The sequence below is a fragment of the Pyrus communis genome, chromosome 5 (assembly GCF_963583255.1).
Source record: "Pyrus communis chromosome 5, drPyrComm1.1, whole genome shotgun sequence".
NCBI lineage: Eukaryota > Viridiplantae > Streptophyta > Magnoliopsida > Rosales > Rosaceae > Pyrus > Pyrus communis.
The window spans coordinates 18,395,326-18,413,611 of NC_084807.1; the positions used below are offsets into that span (position 1 = coordinate 18,395,326).

General features: G+C 37.8%; 3 protein-coding genes and 1 non-coding gene across 4 annotated transcripts; 2 read left to right on the forward strand and 2 right to left on the reverse strand.

The window, feature by feature from the left end:
• The first annotated feature begins 3,673 nt into the window (after window positions 1-3,673).
• LOC137734342 (heavy metal-associated isoprenylated plant protein 5-like) lies at window positions 3,674-4,294 on the forward strand. Its single transcript, XM_068473624.1, has one exon. It carries the CDS (start codon window positions 3,674-3,676, stop codon window positions 4,292-4,294), a length of 621 nt encoding a protein of 206 aa, XP_068329725.1.
• Window positions 4,295-4,915: 621 nt separating this feature from the next.
• Window positions 4,916-5,015, reverse strand: LOC137735795 (U6 spliceosomal RNA). Its single transcript, XR_011068701.1, has one exon. It is a non-coding gene; the product is annotated as a U6 spliceosomal RNA (small nuclear RNA).
• A 268-nt stretch (window positions 5,016-5,283) lies between these two features.
• On the reverse strand, window positions 5,284-9,801 carry LOC137735224 (tubulin gamma-1 chain-like). Its single transcript, XM_068474633.1, has 12 exons — window positions 9,607-9,801; window positions 8,692-8,892; window positions 8,439-8,550; window positions 7,655-8,055; window positions 7,347-7,400; window positions 7,169-7,273; window positions 6,789-6,863; window positions 6,648-6,692; window positions 6,372-6,500; window positions 6,015-6,119; window positions 5,859-5,936; window positions 5,284-5,671 (listed from the first exon to the last, which is right to left on the reverse strand). The coding sequence occupies exons 1-11, from the start codon at window positions 9,733-9,735 to the stop codon at window positions 5,868-5,870; spliced, it is 1,425 nt and encodes a 474-aa protein (XP_068330734.1). The 5' UTR covers window positions 9,736-9,801; the 3' UTR covers window positions 5,284-5,671; window positions 5,859-5,867.
• A 5,830-nt stretch (window positions 9,802-15,631) lies between these two features.
• On the forward strand, window positions 15,632-17,867 carry LOC137733587 (uncharacterized). The gene is made up of 2 exons (XM_068472722.1): window positions 15,632-17,534; window positions 17,719-17,867. Exons 1-2 carry the CDS (start codon window positions 15,632-15,634, stop codon window positions 17,865-17,867), a joined length of 2,052 nt encoding a protein of 683 aa, XP_068328823.1.
• The last annotated feature ends 419 nt before the right edge of the window (window positions 17,868-18,286 follow it).

Below are 18,286 nucleotides of genomic sequence, written 5' to 3' on the forward strand. Positions count from 1 at the left end.
GAACTTGTAACAAAATTAATTTACCTACTTCTTTTTATGGTATTAGTGTAGATAAATGTAGAATATATGTCCATATATATTTGATCTAATTAGGTTTTGGATTGGAGTTGTTCACAAAAAATTAAAAATATATTAAACAAAATAAATGTCTAAAAGAAACGTATAAGAGATTTGGTAGCATGATTTTGTAAATAAACACAAATTTATGTACATCTTTTATCCAACATGACATTATATTTAAAATTTGAGTTTTATTTAGAAGTTATAATATATGTGGGTTTTTGTCTAGAGTTTGCAATGACTTAAATCTAAGGAACCCAAATTGAAATAATAGTATACGGACGATATTTTTAGCTATTACCAATGAAAGTAATATAATATATCTTCTAAGAACTAATTGGGTTACTAACAAAGAACTTCTCATATATACACACACACACACACACACTAGCAGAGAGCACACACTTTGTGTGTGTGAACAATTTCTCTTAATAAATGCATACTTTTTTTAATATTACATAATTATTGTTTTGTCCTCCTTGTGTAAATATTGTGTATCAAAAGTGAGGGTAAAATTGGAAAAATAAGTATAAAAAAGAGGGTAAAATAGAAAAAATAGGGATATGGTTGTCATTTTGTCAAAAGGTATAAAATTACTATTTTGCCCTCCTTTTTATCAATAGTGTGTATCAAAAGTGAGGGTAAAATAGGAAAAAAAAGTTGACAATGGGGGTTCTCTTAATAATAGTGTATATATATATATATATATGTGTGTGTGTGTGTGTGTGTGTGTGTGTGTGTGTGTGTGAATGTTAAACAGAAGGTGCAGCATAAATAAGAACTTACATTTCCCAGTAATTAAGTATTTCTCTTACAAAAAGGTCAGAAGGATATATGAACTTCACCTTAGCGGTCTTCGTGTGTATAATAAGAACTTTTGCGAGCATATACTGCGAGGAACCTCAAGTATTTTGCCAAGCTCATTTTTCCGAGGCTCTAAACAAATCTCAACTTTTTCCAAACTCTCAAATTTTCCCAGATTTTGGCTACTTAATGGGCCGTCCCATTTCAGATTTTTAAGATTTGGAGCAAAAATCTTCAACGATGTGCTACTTTTCATGCTTGTTGGTACAAACCAACCATTCCATAGCATATATATATTTTCAAGTTTCTAACAGGATATACTGAGATGGACGTCACCATGATTGATAAAAGAAAAGGATTCCAAAGACGAACTTTCGATGGAGATATCTTGTATGCCTTTGATAGATCTAAGATGTAACTCCTTGAGGCATTTGCAGCAGCATGAGATCCATTTGAAAAGACTCTCATCTACTATTTTAACATAACACAACGATAGGTAACCGAGATTACTAGAAAAGAATAGAGATGGCCCCTCAACCACGTCTGAATTGATTATACCCAAGGAGACCGATAGAGAGCTCAAAGATTGAGAATGCAAGATGAAAGATGGCAACGAAAACTTACTAATAACACAGTGATCGAAATCGAGATCAAGATCTTCAACATTACATCTTACTGCATTATGGATCCACTTGAGTAATAGTCGAGAATAATCATCACAATATTTCTTCTCGTTTTTTCTTGTAGAGAAACTCAAGTGGATGCGGATTCATTGCATGTTATGTCCACGAAAATGCAAGTATCTATCAAAAGAACTCATCAGGCTCGCTAGATGCGGTTTGGTTTGTTCTTCGTAGTGATCTGTACAAAACTTCCAATATCGGAACTGATAGATGAAATTGTCTGCATCTTTTGGACAGAGCACCGACCTGAATGAGGTATTTGAAATCAACGAAGGAAAGAATATGATGAGCAACTTCCTCTGGAAGATCACTAAATCTGTCTATTCCACCTTCAGAAGAAGTTCCTTCACAGTGACAACCTGCCGGGAACTGATGCTTCTTAAATTTCAGGTTGACGGGCCATGGGCCCACTTCAACAACATTAATACTGTCCCCACTTGGCCACCTGCTCAATCCGTCAAGTGTGGGATTTTAATATAAAAGGCTTCGGTTTTAATTAGAGTGGGTTAATTCTATTTAAAGGGCTTGTTCTCAAGATCTGTGGCCGATGTGGGACAGAGGAATTCTAACACTCCTCCAGACCTAAGACCCTATTTTATGGGTCACACGTGGAGTTCCACATATCGGCAACCACGTGGAGCCAAGCCGGGGCTCACCCGTTCGCGCTGGGCCAATGCACGTGGCATCTTTTAGCCCACGTGGAGCATGGACCCCGTCCCTAGCTCTGATACCATCTTAAATTTCACGTAGACGGGCCATGGCCCCACTCCAACAACACCGATAATGTCCCCACTTAGTCACCTGCTCAATCTGTTATGTGTGGGGTTTTAATACAAAAAGTCTCGGTTTTAGTTAAAGTGGGGTAATTCTATTTAAAGGGTTTGTTCTCAAACTCTGTGGCTGGCTGATGTGGAACAGAGGAATTCTAATGCACCCCATGATAGTGTTTGTTGAAAGTGGACGTCGGATCTTCTAGAAAAAATCCTTTACTGCAACCAACTATTGCAACAATATATCAAAACTATACCCCCAAGAAACTTTTGCAGCTAAACAGGATGCACTTTCCAGGCACTACCACAATCAACTAAATTTTAGAAAACCCCAAGCGAAAACAACAAGCCCACCAGTTTTTCCGAAAAGCAAAGTGTACAAATACACAGAAATCCAAATTGAAATCAGAGTTTTTGAAATATAAAATCGCATATTCTGCAAACAAATCACTTACAGATGGTAGCTGAATCAATTCTTCTTCGGCAATGAAGTCTCATGGGAAGAGTAAGTAGATTAGAGTAATTCGAAATTTTGGTTTTGAAAAGTCTATCAATTTTAGAGATATTGATTTCTCTCTGTTTGCCTTCATTTATACTAAAGAGAGAGAGAAAAACTTGTTGTCCATGTAATACAAAAATAGGAAATAATCACCATCGTAAAGAGTAAACCAAATCTACTAAGAATTTAAAATCACACTAATACTAGGATTTATGTTACAACGTTCCTCTTGAGTTCAATGATTTTCAGTTGTCTCATCTCCTTTCTTAATTTGGTCGATGCATGCTGCTTTATCTTCATAAATGGTTTTAGCGGCTGAATCACTTCTTCGGCAATGGATTCGTTAATGAGCAGTGCCTGCCCTTTTTCTAGATGCGAAAAGACGTAATTAACTCTCTAAGCATTTGTATGTGATCTGCAAAGCAAGAACATCAAATTACTATGCCGCCAACACTGAAAATCGTTAGCGTACCAAACCAATCTGAAAATTTTCTCGAAAATTTGTCAAGATCCCCTTGAGAATAGAGTCGAGAACTAAGGGTGTATTCAGTTTAACTAAGAACATCAAATTACTATGTTTCTTGTTTCCCTTTTGTCCTTGCTTGCAATCTAAGTTATCATCTTAAGATACTTTCCTAGTCTAATATTGGTCAATTCCCCTTTTCTATTTGTAATTACGATCTTAATTATGTTTCCCGTTCAAATATAATCTTCATGTTTCGTTGATTTCTGTTTACTATTTAAAGGGTGTATTGGTTAAAGCTTTCAGTCATATTCTCAACGATTTCAACACTCCAAGAAACAAAGAAACATTCTTGCGTTCTCTCTCCCTCTCCCCTTCACGCAACCAAAGAAAGATGAGTAAGAAGCAACAAGTCATGGAGATCCCTCCACGTTGTGTCCTCCTAGTCAATATCTGTTCTACAGGCTGTATCAAGCAGATAAACAAATTATTTGAGAAAATCGACCGCAAGCATGCTACCCGTACCACCATTGATCCACAACTAGATAAAGGAAACGCAATAGTGATCGTGACGGGCAACATCGATACGGCCATACTCTTCAAGAAGCTTAAAACGATTAACAAAATTCCAAAGCTTATAGAAGCAGTTCACGAGGACAAAGGTTGGAGTTCAAACTCTACCGACGTCAAACTTCCTAATCCCAGTAACAACAACAATGATAACAAAGACGTAGCGCCTGTGATTGAGAAAAAGCCGAAGAAGAATGAAGGCAGTGAAAAAAAGGAAGAGAAGAATAAAGGCAAAGAAATTGAAGAGAGAAAAAACAAGGGCCAAGAGGAGCAACGGGCACCTGTGGGCACCATGCATAATCATCTGCCGGGTCGGATGGGTGGTGAGACGACATATGGTTCAGAAGAGGCAAAGATGCATGGTAGATTTGGCTACCCTCCTCCCCGACAACACTACAGTTCTATCTTTGACGAAGAGAACCCTAATGGTTGCAGCATGATGTGAAATTTTTGAAATTTCAATTTATGTTTGGTCTTCAAGGGTGAAACTAGAATTTAATGATGTTTTTTCTTTTGATATTCTAGGAGTTTTGCATTTTTAAATAAATATTGTCGATCTTGCTATCCCCGAGATTTCAAACTTTGTGGTTCTATCGTAAAAGTTATTTGCACATGATTCTTTAGCAAACTTAATTGGGGAAATAACTCTTCTTTCTAAGTTATAAATTATAATAAAAGAATTCAGCTTACGAAGACACCTCTTTGAGAATCCTAACTGCATATTATAGTACAATAGTACGACTAATTTGGAAAAATTACAAAACCAAATGCAAATATTCGGTAGACTATCTCGAATACCACTTTAAGAGTGATTCAAATTGTACCTCAAAGTTGTTTTATATTTGTATTTCTACTCTAGCATAATTGTACTTCGAACTTGTATTCATGTTGAGTTTGTAATTGTGATGTTATGGTATTTTTTAGCATCTCTGACCTTATTACATTTGGCATGCCTATTCTATGTACGTTCTTCATCATTCTTACTAAAAATTTTACTTCCAAAAAATTGACTCCAATAATGCCGTATCAATTTCAAAGCTTAGGAATCGCACAGAAAAAACGACAAAAAAAATTAGATTACTTCTCAGTTTGTGTCATCCTTGAAGATGGGCCATTCTAATCTTCTCTATATTGATATAATATTATCAAACGTTCTACTCTACAACGTTGGACTTGTGTATTTTCTTAGTCCGTCAAGCTGAGTTTGGTTCATTCTTTTTATTGTCAGGCCGAGCCCAACGCTCTCACATTGACTCACTCACTCGCGTTCTTTAGTACATCTGACCTAATAAAAAAAATCAAAACACGAAAGAGAAAAAAAAAAAGAAAAAAAAAAAAACACACACACACAAAAACATCTTCATCTCACAAAGTTTGAGCTTTCGAAAAACTACTTAAATCTTAATTAGCCCAAGACTCACAACTGAAGCGCTATGATGTATCTCTCTTATCACGCAACTCAATCACTTGATAAGAGCGACAGACTCGTTATTATACAAGATCGGTAATATGACAGATTTTCTCCTCTTACAAGGCTATACAATGGTCAATGGAACTGTACTCCAAGCAGACGGTGGTTTCGGCTTGAGAACGGTAGAAATTATGGAAGAGAGTAATCTAGTAATACAGCTACAAAATTGGTGACCTAGATTTCCAACATTTCCAGGCAGACCAAGCAAAAACGAAACAACCACAAAAATAATACATTATAGTTTTACAAACCAATTCACTCCAGACACAAAATGTAATCCATACTGTACAATGCTCCCTCCAAATGTACTTTCTGGCACCCGCACTTGAACTGCAACAGTCTATTTCAATCCTGTGTAATCGGATGAAGATACGCGAATATTAAAGGCAGCTTTTAGTTCATTTGAATAGAAAGTAAAAGACAGAGATGTGGCGAATAAATGACGGACTCAAAACTCAATAATCCGAAAGATCACACGTGACATTATTCTCAAATCATCAGATGAGTTTACTCACTAGACCAGTTAGTTGTAGCTTACCTGATTTGTTCATGCTGCCAATTTCAGGTCGACTGTTCCTGATGCATTGCCCTCTCCTGTAAGAACTTGGTCTGGATCCTGGAAAAGAAAATCATTCGCTGGTTAAATTAAAAAGCAAATGAGGTAGGGGTAAAGTTAGTAAATCCTGAAAATTACCTCCATTCCCCATTTGATGTAATCTGGGGACTCACAGGCCTTATATTCATCAACCAAACTCTCAAGTATTTCTCTTGATTCGTCAAACTCCGAAAGATCATTGTCCTGTCCACGTTTCATGTCATGGTTATGAGACCCAAATATTACAGATATTCCATAAAGTTGGAACTCCAGAAAAGGTTTTTCATCTATCACCATTGATGCCAACGAACAAAAAGGAAAGAACGAAAGAAAAAGCACGCTTCTTCACAAATTAGCTGACTACATGGAGTATGCATATGACAATATTACTGAAGCAGGTCAATATGCAAACCACATCTGGAAGTAAAACTGACGGTTGTAGGGCTGGCAACTTACAGCAAACATTGGAAACTTCCGATAGTTGTCAAGAAAGGCTTGCTTCTTCCGTAACAAAGAGTACTGGCTCAGACACTTACTGAAGAGGTGGCGAATACTAGTATGGCTTGCCAGCATAAGACCACTGACCTAAAAAGAAGAAACATAAACAGATCCATTATAAAAAATAGGTCATTACTTTTAATAAAAACATATGAGTCCAGATCCAAAATTGTCGATCAGATAATATAAAAATGGGACAATAGAGAGAAGCTATGATAAGAATTAGATCCCCACCCTATGGGCAGTCTGCACATATGGAGATTTTCTAGACAAAGCAACCTACACAGAAAAGAAGGAAGTGAAAGATTAGATATCCAGACAGTTTTAAAATAACTAGATTCATCTCATTTAATTTATTTTACTTCATAGAAACACCTGAATGCTTGCGGGGCCCCATTCAATAAAGTTAACAAGCTTTCTTTCACGTATCCTCTGCAAACTTTCATGAACCTGATTGCAGAGAAACAGGCACAAATAAACCACTTTAAAAGCAGAAGAAAATATTAGAGGAGGAACCGAGGTGCTTAACATCCAATGGTCAGAAAGAATTCATTTCCAAAATACTTCAAGACAATACTAAAAGTTAAGAAAATAGGGCCAAGACTAACAGTTATATAGGATAATCATTTTACATCAATTCCATTCAACTTTCTGAATGTAAAATATGATTATTGAATAAGTATTGCTTATTTTCATCAATATAAAACTGTAAGATTGCCTTGCACGTCGCACTATTAATATGGTTATCTAACAACCTGAGTAGGTTCCATTTCTCCTTGGATGATGTTTAAAATTGAAATGTATTTTGCTTGACTAGCTTCTTTCGTTCGAGCATACGAGGAAACCATGATGTTTTTCGTCTGCAAAGAAAGACCAACGTCAGAGAATTGCTGATTCTGCTTTTTTAAAATAAAAAAAAGGTCAGACTTTAACCTGCAGAAGTCTTCTCATAACATCAAGTACAGTGGTTTTGCGAATCACATTAGCCTGCCAAGAGGAGATATACATGCATTAGAAAGCTAAATTGCTAGTTTAGAAGCATAAAACAAACTAAAAATAAAGATTTAAAGTTTGTGACATGAGATGCCAGATCATCTCCGACATTTCTCTCTATCAATTCCCCCTCTATTTAGACACTTGCTCAAGCATGTGCCCTCACACACACAAGTGCTTGGATGAATCCATAAATACAAACAGAGACATATATATATATTTATAAACTAGCATGCGTCATCGATTACCTGGCACTCAACTGTGAGCGGTGTATATCCTGTCATTAGAAAATGACATCTTGGTGTTGGAATTAAAGACGCAAGCAGACCAACCAAGTCATTGTTCATGTACCCTGGATACCTCAGAGTAGTTGTACTGGCAGACATTACAGTAGAAACCAAAGAATTTGTTTGGGCAAAGGTGGGATTTGTTAGATGAAGGCGCTCAACAGCAATTCTGTTCAATGCAGTGTTGTCAAGGACCACAACACAGTCTGCATTAAGCGTCAGTCGCTTAAGCGTCAAAAGTGAGTTATACGGCTGGACCACCACATCACTTGTTTCCATCTGGTTAGGAAAGACACTGTATGTCTGCACCAGTTTTTTGCTGTATCTATCATTCAATGTCTCCAACAGATAGGAACCCATACCTGCATCGTATATTTTGAGTGGATTAAAGAATTTTCCCAAGCAATAAAGCACTTAAGCAGTCGTGAACAAGAAAGTGTAGCGTTATACTGCGAAGCACGCCACAGTCATTGAAGCAAGATTTTGCCCCAATGGACTTGGACATACTGAGGGTAGCAACTAATTAGATTAATGATTCATCACATTCCTACTAAGTGAAGGTGGTGTTACGTAGCCCCCAGCCTAAATTTTATGACGTCTGAAATAGGCAGGACAATCAAATGTTAAAATTAATACAAATGACCCAGGATTGTTCTAAGTAGGAAGAAATTTGGGAAAACATGTTAAATAAACCATGAAAGGAAAATAAAAACATTGGGTACGGTTTTAAAAAATGCAAAGAAACCTGAGCCTGTTCCTCCAGCAATTGAATGGCACAGAACAAATCCTTCAAGACTATCACTCCCATCTGCTTCTCTATCAATCATGTCCATTATAGCCTCTTCGACACCCTTTCCCTGATCAGCATTTACAACTATTTCAGTGCATTTATATGGAAGTGAAGCATAAAGCTTTATTACCACAAAATTACTATTAGAGATACTCGAAAGTAACTGCAGAGATTGTAAGTAAACACCTGAGTCTGACTGCAGACAAACCTGATCATATCCACTGGCCCAATTATTTCCTGCACCACCACCATGTTCTGAAACAAAGATGTTTTCATGATTGTATAAATTCCTGTATTCACTGTTTTGAATCCCATTAATCACTCTGGGCTCCAGATCAATCAACAAAGCTCGTGGTATGTACTGCTGATCATCAGCTTGGTAGAAAAACACATCCTTCCGGTCACCTCCCTGCGGCATTTCAATTTCAAAATATAATTACAGATATCAATGTCAAAGGCAGGACCGAAGGGTATCTTCTGACCAGCAGTTGATAAAGTTTCTACAGTGCCTACTGCCTAATGACCCTTACCATCACAATTCACATAGCCAATGCATAATTCCTCATGGCTATCCAAATTGTCATGTCTAATAGTCCAAAATTAACGTCCATCAATTTCCCATCGTTTCTTAATCAACATTTAGGTGGTAAAAAGGCATGTGTGGGAGGTAAAAATGGGTGTGTGTATAGCAACACCCAATATTTATCGTAGTGATCGAAATCAATACGACTTAGTCAGGACATGTACCCTTACCATATAATCTCAATTAGACTCAAATTCTCATAGTAATTCTTCATCTGGAAACAAATTTACTCCCTAATTGAGCTTCAATTGTCCTAAACAATTAGAAATTTGATTTTTTTTCCACCAATATTTTCTTAGCAATTCCTGGAGAGCTTGCACACATTCAAAACCATAGAATATAGGCGAAATTAAATTCATTAATTTCATCACTGATAACGGACCAAAATCACACTTATACTGAAATTTGGCTTCGTTTCCTCAACTTCAAAATTCCATTTCTTTCTTTCCAAGACCAGCATTTTCTCGGAAAGAAAACATGTAGGAAAGACGCAGAGAGGAAAAGAGAGTAAGAGAGTGGGAGTGGGAGTGGGAGTGGGACCTGAGTGGCAAAGTCCTCGAGAATGCCTTCCTTGCTGATGCCGTGCTCCAGGCAGAGCTGCTTCCAGAACTCCATTCCGATCTGGTTACCGCATTGTCCCACCTGCAACGTGATGATCTCTCGCGGCATTTTCCCTCACTTTCTCGGGAAGACTAGGGTTTCTCAGGAGAGTGTTATCAACTGTTCGCTACTTCACGGTCGCGCCTTTCGTTGGCAATTCATTTTCAATTTAATTTTGTTCCGGTGGCAATTTTTTTGGTCAACTGAAATTCCTAAAATAACCTGTTTTTATTTTCTTTAAATTTTTTTTTCGTAGGAGTACATTGAGTTTTTAAAATAATGCTGATATCCCCACTCTTTGTCTTATTTTCCCACCTATATTTTAATAAAATTTTTATTTACAAGTTTACCTCTTAACAAAATGATGAATAAGGACAAGAAGTTGTTCAAAGTGCAATATTTGATTTTTACTGTTCTTACTTTGCTCTCTCAACTCCTTTTCATCCTCTTTCCCTCACAATATTATCCTCCTTTTTTTTTTTTCTTCCCCATCTGATTTTTTTTTTTCTTTCTAATTGTTTTCCCCATCTGGGTTGTTTTGTGAAAGCCAAATGAAGTTACTTATGTTAGTGTGCTTTCATCTTGTGCTAATTTGGATGGGTTGGGATCTATTTATTGGAGAAAGCAAATCCATAGGCATGTTATTTGGAATGAGATTGAATTGAATGCATTTTTTGGGACTGAGTTGGTGGATCATTACAGGAAGACTGGTTGTTTGGATAGCGCTGGATACGTGTTCCAGCAAATGGTAGTTAAAAAAATGTGTACTTGGAATGCAATGATTTCTGCACTTTCTTTGAGAATGAGGCTTTGGACTTGTTTGAAAAAATGAAGATCGAGAGGTTGCCGTCGAATTGCGTTGTGTTGTAAGGGGTTAGGTGGTAGTTGGGTTGAGTGCTTTTTTTAGTTTATTTCTTTCAATTTCTGCAAAATAGTAGAATATGTAAAGGACATTTTAGGAATATAGGTGGGTGGAGAAAGAGAGTTTTAATTTTTTTTAACTTTTTTGAGGGGTGGTAATATAAGGTGGGGTGGGGAAATAGGATTATGGGGTGGGTCTAGTAGCTCTCTTTTAAAATGACTGAAGGCAATTTTGATAAAAGTGTTTTTGGGTTTGAAAAACACTTGAAGTGCATTTTGGAGAAACACTAGTTACATAGCTCGTTTAGAAGTTCTTTTAAAATGGCCAAAAACATTTTTTGTGAAAATGTTTTTGGAATTAATCCCTAATAAAATGCAGGTAAATCTTGAAAAAGTACAAATGCAGTGAATCTTGCAAGAAGCACTTTAAGTATTTTTAGAATCCAAAAACATTTTTGCTAAAATCACTTTCAATCATTTTAAAAAGACTTCCAAACATATGCTTCTTACAAAAAGTACTTCAAGTGTTTTTTCCAATATTCACTTGCATTTTTACTAAATATTGATTCCACAAGCACTTTCAAAAGCGTTTTGAATCATTTTAAAAGTATTTTCAAATACACTCATAGAATCAACTTTGTTATTTACAAGTGAATATGAATATTAATAGAATAAAGCCAAGTGGCGCTAAAAGATTTCTATTACTCAAAATCATATTTGATTTGTGTTACTTAGTGTTATGATCTAGTGATATTATTATTTTTTTTTTCACTTGTAAGTGAGAGGTCTAAAATTCAACTTCAATGAATGATGAGTTTCGATAACAATAGGAAAATAATCAAAATCGATTGAGCTATGGCGGGCCCTACCTTTATTTAAGAAATAGTGCAAATGATAGTACAAATAGTTGTTAAGTATAGGATTACTCCTGTAATATTGTTTCTGATGGTCCTTTCAAATCCGCCTTTGAACGAGAGCGACAACTAGGCTTTACTCTTCAATAATTCAAAGCAACAAAATTGGTTAAGCTTACAATTAGAAGTAACAACATTTATTTTATTTTAGGGTTAAGAACAAAAGCCACTTGGTACTACGATTTAGTGATATTTCACCTTACTTGTAAATGAGAGGCCTTAGGTTTGATTTTTGCCAAAGGCAAATTTGAACCAAAGTATTATGGCTAGCCCATTTTGAGGCTCAACCCACTCCTCCACCCTTTAGTATAAGTGTGACAACCTGTCCCGAATTATAATATATTTTGTCCTTAATAGCGTGGAAATGACTTTTATGCCCTTGAACGTTGAGTGTGTTGTATGAAAGAGCTTAGGATGTGGACCAATTCATTTTTCTTCCTAAGTAGTTGGACCCAATTAGAACTTAAGATTTTTTTTGTTTATTTTGTTTGGTTGGCTAACCTTGGACCACATACACACCCATTGACCTCTCTCTCTCTCTCTCTCCCTCTCCCTCTCGGATTTTCTTCCATTTTCCGTACAACCCGTACGGTCACTCTCTCAAACCACTTCATCACTCATAGATCGAGGTTGTGGATCTTATCTCGTGCTTCTTTCAAGCTCAGGAGTCGAACTATAGCTTTGGTTAGACATGAGGACTTCGAAAACTCAAGAACCAGGGAGCTCCGATGAGGTGCGCTATTACTCTGTCGTGATCGCGGATGTTTCGTTGAGTTTTAGGGTCCTAGGGAGTCTTAAAACTTCTTTGCGAAGCTCATAGAAGAATTTTGGAAGGTTTTGGACGTCGGGACACTCGATTTTGTCGAGTTGCAGGGGTGGCTGGACTATCAAGATTTTTCCGGCCAAATTTCGTTGGTTTTAGGACCTAAAAGTGGTAAGGATATGTTCTTTTTGTCCTGAGCTTCACATTGGTACCAATTTTATGAATTTTGGTTGAGAATTGAGTAAGTTATTGAAGTTTGAAGTTTTTCCAGAAATCGGCGAGTGTAGCGGCTACCAGCGCTGGAATCAGACGAACCATCGGAGACGAAGGAGAATATTCCATCAACTTTGACGGAATATGCTAAAGGCGTATGGTAACACTGTTAGTTTTTAGACGGAATATGCTGTTATTTAACGGAATATTCCGTAACTTAGGGCACGTGGGAACTTAGAAATTTTTTCTAAAAATATGAGGATGTTCGTGGGGTTGAGTAGGTCACGATGGTATATTCAAATGCCCCAATTGAGCAACATATAAGAAGTTATTACCTAGTTTTGTATATGTGCTTAAAAATAATGTTAAAATAGTTGTTTCGCATATAGGCGAGACTTTTCCAGAGGACGATCGCAGTCAAGCGAGACTCGGGGGCTACGACCCTTCCACATATCAGTGAGTGGGCTTTTGGTTTTCAGTACATATATATATGCTTGGTATTTTTCCTAGAAAACGTGTTTAAAGGGACTTGTGTTTTAAAATGCCATGCCAAATGTTTTATATTTAGAATATGCATTTAGTAGTTGCACATATTTATGTTTGACGCTGCAGACGCTCTGGTAAGTTCCAGGTGAGTTTATAGATTGTGGATGTGAGTTGCATGATTATGCTGAGGTATCTATAGCTCCTAACCTACACCCCGGTGTTAGTGCTCCCACTCGTGGTCAGGGCACAATCATTTACGTGATGTTCACCCCCCCCACCATACACTTACCTTGGATCCAAGTTAGGTGCACAGTCCTGTCGTACAGACCACTATAGGTGGTTCTAGCTCGTAGGTGACCCGCAATCAGTTGCACAGTCTTCACGTGATCATAGCACTTGAACGTATTTATTTACACCCAGTCATGTCGTACAGACCATTTTAGGAGGTTTCAACTCGTGTACAAGCATACTTGTTAAGCTACTGGTTGAGCCGTACAAGTCACATTAGGTGACTTCGACTGAATGTATGAGCTATAAATTCAGCCATACAGGTCATGTTAGGTGACTTCAGCTGATATGTTACTTGTCATTGACTTACTTCACCTAGTTTACCTAATTCATTATGCTGAGATTTTTGGCATGGTATACCTGTGGATTTTGCTATTCTGAACATGGTTGTGATATAGATATGTATTCTAAATTCTGGGAAATTATATAGGTTTTACGGCAAGGGGTTACTACCTTTGATAATTGAAATGGTTTTGAAAAGCTTTGTTTTTGCCCACACACATTTTCTGTTTTGCGCCCCTCCAGGTTTTAGGTAAGAGAGCTTGTTGGTGGCTTAGGAGGAATTGACGACGGTTCTGACAAATTATCACTAATGTAGGATCACCTCTGATATTGTATAATTAGTACTTGTCCTGCTGGACTACACTTAGGTTACCTATGCTCTGATTATGGTGTATCACACTTAAATATCGAGTTTAGCACTTATATTTGCTTAGTGTAAATTAGTTAGCTTGGTTCTTAATTACTCGCATTTCTTTTTATCAATATCATTTCCGCACTGCGCACATGGCTACGTCACCCTCACGTGATGGGCAACACGCCTTGATTTTGGTCAGGGGGTGTCAATAAGATAATATTGTATGTACTAAAAAAAGGTATGGAAAACTACCCGACCTTTTTGGGGTGATTCCAAATCAGTCTCAACCTTTTAGAGTATTCCAAATAACTACCTACATTTTAAAAATTAGATATCTGTTGGTCACTGGGGACTTTACCAACATTAAATGATGATGATACTAGAATTACACGATGAGGTGGACAAATACTAAAATTGGTTGGCTTTTTAGCCAAAATAATCCATGAGGTTGGCATAACCACGCACTTTAGTTCTTACAATGAAAATCGATAGAAGTAGTCTCTGAGTTTGTCCACCGAAAATCATTTTGGACCTTCCATGAAAAGTCTGTTAATATCCTCGTTAACTAGAAGAATTCATTAGACAAAATACCCTTAAAAGGGGGTCACGTGGTTGTTCACGTGACAATTTAACATGGATATTGACAGATTTTTCATGAAAATACTAAAATGATTTACAGTGGACAAACTCAATGACTACTTCTATCGATTTTCATTTCCAGGGACCAAATTGGCTTTCACTAATTGTTGTCTTAAGATCTAGTCCCTTAAATTGACCAATTTTAGCCAAGTTAAACTGTAAATTTGATTAGCTAAAATGCATCGATTTGGAAAGTCAAAGCTCCATAAATGACTTGAGAGTTAAAACACGCTTTAATATTTGTCCATATCATTGGTAAACGCTAGTGAACCTAACTGATTCCATTTATATAAGTAGTTATTTGTCGTTAAAAAAAAAAGTTGTTATTTGAAATGTTTTAAAAGGTTAGACCAAGTGGCGAATTTGAACCACATTATTGCTAACCCATTGTGAGGCTAATCCCACCCCTTCCCGTTAGATGTTGATAATATCGTTTGTTAAAAAAAAAAATTGTTAGACCAATTTGAAACCAACCCTTATTTTATTTTATTTTATTTAAAAAGGAATTCAGTTAGAACGGTTAACGGACTTCCTAAATTGAGCAAAAGGCGACATCGAAGCTGGCGGGAACACTTGGAAGGACAACTGCGCACAAACAAAACTAGTGTCATCAACCAACACAATGTTGGTTAGTGTTCCCAAAATTCGTCAGTTTCTAACCAAATCCAATATTTTCCAGGAAAATCCCATTGTTTTCTTACTGCTTTGCTCTGCTCGATTCAAGTTTTCTCTCTGGGGTACTATTTTTAACCCCTTTTTTGAGTGGTTTTAACTATATTCCACGTGCTTTGTACGCTTTTAACTACAAGCCGGATTTGTCTGGAGGAATAATTCAAGTTGGGATGTGCCCAGCTTTCAATTCGATTGGTTGCTGAGAAAACCTATATGGGTATGTTTGATTCTGCTGTTTCATCGAGAAGATTTGGCAGAAACCCTCATCGTCTTCGACATCCTTATTCGCAGTTTTGTTCTTGAAGAAGCCACATTTTTCGGGTTGCTTGCGCTGCAAGAAAATCCATTTGCATGCCAGGGGGTTCACATTTTCCTTTTCATTATTGCTTCCCTGGTTAGTCACTCGGAACCTCATTGTCATTGTTTTCGTTCTCTTCTTTCTGTGTTAACAAATTTGGTTTCATTTCAAGATCTTCGCGGTCGAGTCCTAAAATGGAGCAATTCCGAAGGATTGGGGAGGATGTAGGCAGCTTAAAGGCTTTAATGGTGTTCCAAGACAACATCCAAATCAATCAGCGGCAATGCTTTTTTATGCTCGATATCTTCAGCTCAGCATATGAATCAATAGCGGAGGAGATGAGACATAATCTTCGGTTTGATGAGAAGCACATGAAATGGAGGGTTCTCGAGCAGCCTCTGAGGGAGCTCCACAGGATATTCAAAGATGCAGAAGCCTACATTCGACAATGCTTGGATACCAAGGATTGGTGGGCTAAGGCCATCACACTCTATCAGAATTCCGATTGCGTAGAGTTTCACATCCACAACCTACTTGCCTGCATGCCGATCGTCATCGAAGCAATCGACATTGCTGGAGAAATATCGGGGTTGGATCAGGATGAAATACAGAGGAAGAAAACCATGTTCGCAGACAAGTACAAACAAGACTACAGAGATTGGAAACTTTTCAAGTGGAGATTTGGGAAGCAGTATTTGATTACTCAAGACTTTTGCAATAGGTTTGAATCAGCAGGAAATGAAGATAGATGGACCCTTCTGCATAAAATCAGCGGAAAGAAACTTTCGGGTTCAACAAAGTATGGGAAACGACTCATAGATCTTTTCAAAAGCGCAGACGGATCAGAGTCGCAAAATTTGAAAGGGAAGCTCTTACCTAGTTCAGTTCTGGTGGGATCTAAGGACTACCAGGTGAGGCGGCGCCTTGGGGCTGGAAGTCAGTACAAGGAGATCGTATGGTTGGGTGAAACCTTTGCCTCAAGACATTTCTTTGGGGAAATTGAACCCTTGTTGCCGGAGATTTCTTTGTTGTTATCACTTTCCCACCCGAACATTGTGCTCTTCCCTTGTGGCTTTACGGATGAAGAAAAGAAAGAGTGTTTTCTCATAATGGAACTGATGAGTAGAGACCTCTGCAGCTACATCAAAGAGATCTGTGGCCCCCGAAAACGTCTTCCATTTTCTCTTCCTGTTGCTATTGATCTGATGCTTCAAATTGCAAGAGGAATGGAATATCTCCACTCAAAGAAAATCTACCACGGAGATTTGGATCCTTCTAACATACTTGTTAAACCAAGAGGCATCTCCACAGAAGGTTACTTGCAAGCCAAGGTTTCAGGTTTTGGTTTAGCTTATGTCAATATCTCCCACCACAAAAACCCTTCAAATCATAGTGGAAGCCTGTCTTTCATCTGGTATGCGCCGGAAGTTCTAGAAGAGCAAGAACAAGGAAAAAGTACTGAGAAAAAGTACACAGAAAAGTCCGATATGTATAGCTTTGGAATGGTTTGCTTTGAACTCCTGACAGGGAAAGTCCCTTTTGAGGATAGTCATCTTCAAGGGGACAAGATGAGCCGAAACATAAGGGCGGGGGAGAGGCCGCTGTTTCCGTTCTATTCTCTGAGATATGTGACCAACCTCACAAAGAAATGTTGGCATAGTGACCCCAATCAACGGCCAAGTTTCTCATCCATTTGTAGGATTCTTCGCTACATTAAACGGTTCCTTGCGATGAATCCTGATTACAACAACCAGCTAGACCCGCCTGTTCCTATGGTAGATTACTGTGAGATTGAGTCTGGGCTTCTGAGAAAGATTCCTTCTTGGGGGAGTTCTGAACCATCACCAATATCACAAATCCCATTCCAAATGTTCGTTTACAGGATCGCAGAGAGAGAAAGAACGTCTTCAAGCCTGAAGGATACTTCAGAATCCGGAAGTGACGGAGCTTCAATCTGTGGCGATGAAATTGTGGTCCCTGCAGATGATCCGTTCTCAACAACACCTGAAGGGAAGAGTTTATCTTCGCCTGATAGTGTGAAAAAGAAACTTCCATTCCTGAAGAAATCGTCGGATGTGAAATCCAACAGACTACCAGGTTGCCGTAATCATACAACTCATTTATGCCTCATTATATTTTATACACAAATTTAAACTTTAAAACTTGTTGGAGTAGTGCAATTTTCAGACATTGTTTTAATAAGATGCTGTGTCAATCAGAAAACAGAATTAATTCTTTTACGCAACAGTGCACTGATGCAATCATTCTTTCGGTTACACAGGAACACCAAAAGGACGTTCCAGACCTCCACAGATGACCCCTTGCCGCAGTGTTAGTCTGAGATTGGGTTCAGAAAGCCAGCTGATGGCAATGAATCCAAGAATACGGAGAACTAAATCCGAACATGTCTTAGATTCTGAGCTCTCCTAGAGTCATACATTGTATCAACATATTATCGAATCTTCCATCTAACTTTCAGTCTGTGGATTGCTCAGACGAACATCAGAGAAGCACGGTTCAAGATAGGAACAGTTTAGCTTGCTCCGAGAAGTAAATTATGTTCAAGAACACAGTTTAAAAAGTTCCAAGGACAAAAAGGTCTGTTGACAGACTCAAATGTACATAAAAAACTCTATGCCAGGAGAGAGATGGAGGACGAAGAAATTGTTTGAAGTCCCGAAAGTGAGGGGCAAGAGTTGCAAGAGCATTGGGATTTCATGTCAGTCAGAACAAGATATACCATGAATGGGCAGAAACGCGGGGATCCTTTTGCAGTATCTTTACAAACAGTCGGCTACAAACTTACAAGTTTGAGTCATATAGAGCTTACCTTTTGTACATAACATATA

Coding starts and splice junctions, on each gene's coding strand:
- LOC137734342 (XM_068473624.1), top strand. CDS start 3,674: ATGAGTAAGAAGCAACAAGTCATGGAGATCCCTCCACGTTGTGTCCTC.
- LOC137735224 (XM_068474633.1), bottom strand. CDS start 9,735: ATGCCGCGAGAGATCATCACGTTGCAGGTGGGACAATGCGGTAACCAG. Junction 8,893..9,606: donor TCGAGGACTTTGCCACTCAG/GTCCCACTCCCA, acceptor GAAATGCCGCAG/GGAGGTGACCGGAAGGATGT. Junction 6,120..6,371: donor GGAAGTTTCCAATGTTTGCT/GTAAGTTGCCAG, acceptor AAACGTGGACAG/GACAATGATCTTTCGGAGTT.
- LOC137733587 (XM_068472722.1), top strand. CDS start 15,632: ATGGAGCAATTCCGAAGGATTGGGGAGGATGTAGGCAGCTTAAAGGCT. Junction 17,535..17,718: donor GAAATCCAACAGACTACCAG/GTTGCCGTAATC, acceptor TCGGTTACACAG/GAACACCAAAAGGACGTTCC.